Raw genomic sequence first — 6,813 nt, 5'->3', positions numbered from 1 at the left:
ATGCATGCATATTTAGACTGTATATATTTTAGAGCTGCAACTACAATATATCTGTTACATTAAGCCAATTCCTCATAATTAAGATGGTTAAAGATTTGAAAGTCTTTTAACTGATTTGCGTAGGCTTGGATTAAGGCTATAGTAGGGCACTATATAGGCTTGGATCACAACATTCTATATACTACACAATTTGCGTTTTCAAATTCAAAGAGTGAGATTGATTTAAGTAGTTTTTGGTTCTCTGATTTTTAATAATTAATTTAGTTTTGATAGTTTCGATCATACATTTTTCTTTTTTTGTTTCCAGTAACTTAATTAGTAAGTATATAGTTTCAAAATTCTGTAAAAAATAACTACAAAGCAAATAATTGAACTCGTAAGTGGTCCAATATCATTTTTAGCTTGGTTGCAACATGATTCAGATATGCCAACCAGTAAAGATTACTGGTCTCCATGACCAACCAATCAATTCTCTCTCTCTCTTTCTCTCCCTCTCTCTTCTCTCTCTCTTTTTTGATTAGATGGTCATGAAGACCAATAATCTTTGCTGATTAGCAAATCCGGATCAGTTGCAAAAGACTTTGGGCTTTGGGCTATTAAAGAGGGTGATCGGTCAGTATCAATGTTGAGTGAGTCATTCTCAGTACGAGACGATACAACCAATCAGACTAACCAACCCAGAAAAAAACAGAATCTCATTTTTGTCAAGACCTTATCCTCCTGCCAAAACTGGAATCAAAACTGGCCCAATTGTGGTCCTTGACCATGTGCGGTCCCTGCATATATTAATGATGAATTCTACAATTATTAAGTCATAATTTAAATCCCTTAGAACTTTATTCGTTGAACCACGACACGAGGTTTACTGGTTGCACTGAGTCTTGTCACATGAATGTCTTGCGCTTGGATGCTTGCTTCGTTTGGTATGATTGCGGATTTATAAACATGGTCAGGTGGTAGGGGCTGCAATACTTGTCGGTTGTATGATGCAGGGGCGGACCTATTACTACGCCTCAAGGGGTTCCAAACCTTCCCCCCCCCCCCCCCAGCTCTCTCTGGCTTTTGAAATATTTACAGGTTTGGTCCATTAATAAGCTAATTATCATTAAAAATAGGACTAATTCTATCACTAAACCCCCTTAAAATTTCTCATAACCATGCAACAATTTGAATAACAAATCACTTATATTATGGAACATGTTTATCGAAGTGAATGGTCTTCATGTCTTACTAATCAAAATAGGGAAGATAATTGATTTCTTAATTAAAAAGCAACAAAATTAATGAATTTACCAAGAAAAAATATGAAGCAATACATGAATTAATTATACTTACTACTTACTTCATTTGTACATATATAATTAATTTTTGTATGGGTTTAAGAGATGTAAAAAATAAAAATTTTGTTTCTTTTGAAGGTGAACATCGATCTTCAATGTGCAAGAAAAAATACATAGAATTTTGAGTTAGTTAATATTCAAAATTGTGACATAATACACCTTCTTTATACTTTGTTTAGGACTCCCGCAGACTGGTTGTAGGAGTATTCATTATTATTTGTTTAATTTAATTGTGGGAAGAAATGAGAAACTGACACTTGCGGGAGTGTGGCGCGAGCACTCACATTGCCTCTAAAAACAAAAGAATTTATCCATTCGTAAATTGAGAGTCATACTCGATCATCATTATTTATGTATTTTATCTTACAAACAGAGACTGGATTGGAGAAAGAAACAATAAAGGGGTATGCGCACAAAGTGAATCAAAAAGAGACGATTGTGACGTACGAGAGTGTGCTGACTATCCCGCCAGGTTTTGGGGATATCGGAGCGGTTCAGGTTGAGAATGAGCACCACAAGGAGGCTTACATCAAGAGTATCGAGCTCACCGGATTCCCAGATGGTACTTCGGTTAATGTTCCATGTAATTCATGGACTCATTCCAAGTATGAGAACAAGCAGAAGAGAATCTTTTTCACCAACAAGGTATGTATGACTCGTTTCACTTATTACACCAATATATGGTACGTACGTACGTGTGTTATTCAAGCATGCATGCTAATGATGATGGTGATGTGTTACTAATTGATCTCAACAATGAAACAGTGTTACATACCATCGGAGACACCAAGCGGGATCAAGAGGCTAAGAGAAGAGGAGCTGCAACTTCTGCGAGGAAATGGCGAGGGTGAGCGAAAAGCATCTGAAAGGATTTACGATTATGATACATACAATGATCTTGGAGACCCGGATAGCAAAGACGAGTTGGCCAGGCCTGTCCTCGGTGGCAAAGAGCACCCGTACCCTAGGCGTTGCAGAACTGGACGACCACGCACTAAAAAGGGTAACCACCACTAACTTAGTACTTGAATTTTCAGGCTGCAACACGTACTATAATAGCTATATGTGTGTGTGTGATTATTGTTAAGGATATCTATCTTACCATATGATCGTGTAAAATGCAGATCCATTATCTGAGGAAAGAAGCAGCAGCGTATATGTTCCAAGAGATGAAGCGTTTGCAGAGTTGAAACAGCTCACATTCTCTGCAAAGACCCTGAAATCTGTGCTGCACGCATTGCTTCCTCAGCTTGAGATAACACTTGTTGATCCAGAGCTAGGATTTCCCTACTTCACAGCCATAGATTCATTGTTCAACGAAGGAGTCACATTGCCTAAGCCAAAATCGAGTGGCTTTTTTCAGTCATTCATCCCAAGGCTAGTCAAGGCTATCAGCGATGGACAAGATGATCTCTTGCTCTTTGAGACACCTGAAATACTTGATCGTACGACGCCCTGCCTATTTATATATCTATACAAAACTAATAAATTAACAAGAATTCTCTCATTGTTGGCCTCATGACCCATTTATATGATGCCTAGATACTAATTGATAGCTCTTAAACTATATATGCAGGTGATAAATTTTCTTGGTTCAAAGATGAAGAGTTTTCTCGGCAAACTCTAGCTGGTCTCAATCCATATAGCATAGAGCTAGTTACAGTATGCTCTCTTCGTGAATATTCTGTTATTAGAAGAAGAAGAAGAAGAAGAAGAAGAAGAAAAGAAAAAAAAAACTCTTTCACTTCTATTAGAAAACCAAAAAGATCGATCGATCCTGCTTTTTCCTCGATCTATATATATTAGAAAACTAAACCAGAATGCCTGCTGTTTGCTGGTACATTAATTTCTCTTTTTTGTCTAATAACACTAAATTTGTAATGATGTATCAGGAATGGCCATTGAAAAGTAAACTTGACCCTGAGATTTATGGCCCAGCTGAATCATTGATCACCACAGAACTTGTGGAGAGGGAGATCAGAGGCTGTATGACTGTCGATGAGGTAACATATATATATGTATATAGACATTTACATACAAATTCCATTTTCAGTTTCTCGATATCACATTTTGTTCTTTGCTTTATCACTTTTTGTGTGAAAAGGGAACGATTTCATTAAATTGAAATGCAGGCGTTAAAAAGAAAGAAGCTCTTTATTTTGGATTATCATGATCTGCTCATGCCTTATGTAAACAAAGTGAGAGAGGTTGAAGGAACTACACTGTATGGTTCTCGGACACTATTCTTCCTCACAGAGAATGGTACACTGAGGCCTATTGCCATCGAACTCACTCGACCACCTATTGATGACAAGCCCCAATGGAAGGAAGTGTTTACCCCAACCTGGGATGCAACTGGTTGCTGGCTGTGGAGGCTTGCTAAAGCCCATGTTTGTGCTCATGATGCTGGCTATCATCAACTTGTCATCCACTGGTAAGAATCTGGTACCCCAAACATATATTGCTCAAAACCTTGTTCGTAGAGCACTCATTGTTGTAACTTGTGTGAGTTTTGACTACATTTTGCTGTTATATTTTTCACAGGCTGAGGACTCATTGTTGTACAGAACCATACATAATTGCAGCAAATAGACAACTAAGTGCAATGCATCCCATCTATAGGCTTTTACATCCTCATTTTAGGTATACAATGGAAATCAACGCTTTGGCTCGAGAAAGCCTCATCAATGCAGGTGGAGTCATTGAGACCTGCTTCTCACCTGCCAAGTACTCAATGGAGCTCAGTTCTGCTGCTTATGACCAGCTTTGGCGCTTTGACATGGAAGCTTTGCCTGCAGATCTAATCAGAAGGTCTGTTATATATATGATGAAGCTACGTGCTATAAGATTTATTTCCATTGCATTCATTATGTGATGTATGGACTTTAAATGAGACTCCATGGAATTTCAGCTAATAATTAACTTGTTAATTTGCATAATTAATTTCAGGGGAATGGCAGTTGAGGATCCTACAGCTGAGCATGGTGTGAAGCTGACAATTGAAGACTACCCATTTGCAAATGATGGTCTTATTCTGTGGGATGCCATTAAAGAGTGGGTGGGTGACTATGTGAACCACTATTATCCAGACCCAACTCTTGTGGAATCTGATAACGAGCTTCAAGCATGGTGGACAGAAGTTAGAACCAAGGGCCATGCAGACAAAAAAGATGAACCATGGTGGCCTGTTTTAAAAACCCCAAAAGATCTCATTCATATTTTGACAACTATAATTTGGGTAACAGCGGGACATCATGCTGCCGTGAACTTTGGCCAGTACATGTATGCCGGATACTTCCCGAACCGGCCCACAATAGCCCGAAGTAACATGCCAACTGAAGATGCAAACGAAGATCGTTTCAAGATATTTTTGAAGAAACCAGAAGCTGCATTGCTGAGGTGCTTCCCTTCTCAGATTCAGGCAACAAAAGTGATGGCTGTCTTGGACGTGTTATCGAACCATTCACCGGACGAGGAGTACATTGGTGAGACTGTGGAGTCGTCTTGGGCTGAAAACCCTGTGATAAAGGCAGCTTTCGAGAGGTTCAATGGTAACTTGAAGAAGCTAGAAGGAATAATTGATGAGAGGAACACCAATATGGAACTGAAAAACAGAGTTGGAGCAGGGGTTGTTCCATATGAGCTTCTGAAGCCATTCTCAGAATCAGGGGTCACAGGAAAGGGAGTTCCCAACAGCATCTCCATCTAATTATATCTGTTCATGCATATATGCATGCGCGTTTTATTATTTGTATCAGTACTTAACGCTAGTAAATCTGTATCAGTCGGTGATAACTGATACTTGAAGCCTAATTATCTCGATGAAATATGGTTTCATTTCAACCCTCATTGTTTCTTTGATCGAGCCTAGCTAAGAGTGTAGCTTTACTTAATTATTGTCAATTGAACAATCTAGGAAATATGAAGGAGTATTGAACCAAACTTGCTTCTTGGTTTTCGTAAGAATAAATTAGTTACGATGTATATATGTCATTCCAATTGAGCTTCCATCAAAATATAAACCCTAGCCTTTGGCATTATCAGACCTGCATGCTGAAAAAAGTTGGGCAACGAATCTGAAATAAATCCTTTTCAAGAAGACCGGCCTCATGTGTTACAAGAACTTGCATACAAATTTGGTTCACAGAATATATATATATATATATATATATATATATATATTATCAGGTTCAAATATCCTTATTTATTCAAAAATGTACGGATTTTCTTAATTGACCCACTTTTAGATCATATTTTCTCATTTTAACCATTCACATTGTAGATATATATGAGTAGATCATCTCTACAAATTTTCAACCAAATTGATAATCGTTAAGATATCGAAACTATGTAATTACAATGAACGAACCAAATATGTTCAACAGGAACCGTTCGTGTAATTCACAATTTTGAATACCTTAATGATTATCAATTTGGCTAAAATTTTGTAGAGATGATCTACTCATATATACTTAAAAGATGAATGGTTGAGATGAGAAAATATGATCGAAAAGTATGTCAATTAAGGAAATCTGTACCTTTTGAATAAATAAAGAGGTCTGTATCTGAAAAGGCATGTATATATATATATATATTATATATTAAAAAGATGAAAGGTGAAAAAGAAAACAATTAAACAAATATGAGATAATTCCATTTCTGTGCCACCAGGTAGCTGCTGTACAATTAAACCTCGATCTATAAATTAATAACGTTATGACAGGTAAAAAATATTATTTAATCAAGGTCAATTTTTCACTAATACTTTATTTTGTGACCGATAAAAAATATTATTTAATCAAATTTATTAATCTATCAAATATTAAATTATCGGGGTTTTACTGTATTAAGTTTTCTATGGTCACTGAATTTGAATCTTTTTATAAAAACATTTTGAAAGCCGCCACGCATATTCCTTGTTTTTGTTTTTGTTTTTTAATAAACGCAGACACAAGTTGTATATTTTTATTGACACATGATCAATATATAAGTTATCTTTCACGACTGTATTCTATAGAATAGAGGAGAGTAGTTTCATTTTCATAGAATTTTCTTCCGCAATTGAAGTTTGAAAAATAGTTATTCTTTCTTAGCTAGGGTCCGAGTAGTTGTAAGATAATTTGTCAATTATTAGGCCGAGTCTAATTGACCTCTTGTGCTTATAATAACACGAGTCGCCTTTCTCAACGTTTCATAAGCAACCATTAGCTCAGCTGCTGATCGTAGAACGATTCGTAAGCCTGGAAGCTTTTCTGACTTTGACATTATCTTTTCTAATACTTAAGAGTTGTTTTTTCAGACCTACCAGTCATTGACAATATTTTGATTATCTCTATCTACTTCATCTTCTGTGACGATTAATAATCTCCCAAATAGTACTATATAGTACAAATATTACATCACACTGATCACAGGTACTGAGGTACAGCTTTGATCGAATTAATATATCGATCGATCTATACATGATAGAAAC

At 36.5% G+C, this 6,813-nt stretch overlaps 1 protein-coding gene across 1 annotated transcript in view; it reads left to right on the top strand.

Moving 5' to 3' along the window:
- Positions 1-5,281, top strand: part of LOC101311411 (linoleate 13S-lipoxygenase 2-1, chloroplastic-like) — a 9,168-nt gene extending 3,887 nt beyond the window's left edge. Inside the window, exons 2-9 of the mRNA XM_004306455.1 lie at positions 1,714-1,985; positions 2,106-2,343; positions 2,465-2,785; positions 2,917-3,002; positions 3,233-3,343; positions 3,473-3,774; positions 3,885-4,151; positions 4,290-5,281. Coding sequence (XP_004306503.1) covers positions 1,714-1,985; positions 2,106-2,343; positions 2,465-2,785; positions 2,917-3,002; positions 3,233-3,343; positions 3,473-3,774; positions 3,885-4,151; positions 4,290-5,049 — 2,357 coding nt within the window. The 3' untranslated portion in view covers positions 5,050-5,281. The remainder of the gene's footprint in view (positions 1-1,713; positions 1,986-2,105; positions 2,344-2,464; positions 2,786-2,916; positions 3,003-3,232; positions 3,344-3,472; positions 3,775-3,884; positions 4,152-4,289) is intronic.
- Positions 5,282-6,813: the final 1,532 nt, after the last annotated feature.

The sequence above is a fragment of the Fragaria vesca genome, linkage group LG7 (assembly GCF_000184155.1).
Source record: "Fragaria vesca subsp. vesca linkage group LG7, FraVesHawaii_1.0, whole genome shotgun sequence".
NCBI lineage: Eukaryota > Viridiplantae > Streptophyta > Magnoliopsida > Rosales > Rosaceae > Fragaria > Fragaria vesca.
The sequence above is the reverse complement of the archived record's forward strand: the minus strand, read 5'-3'. Positions and strand labels throughout refer to the sequence as shown.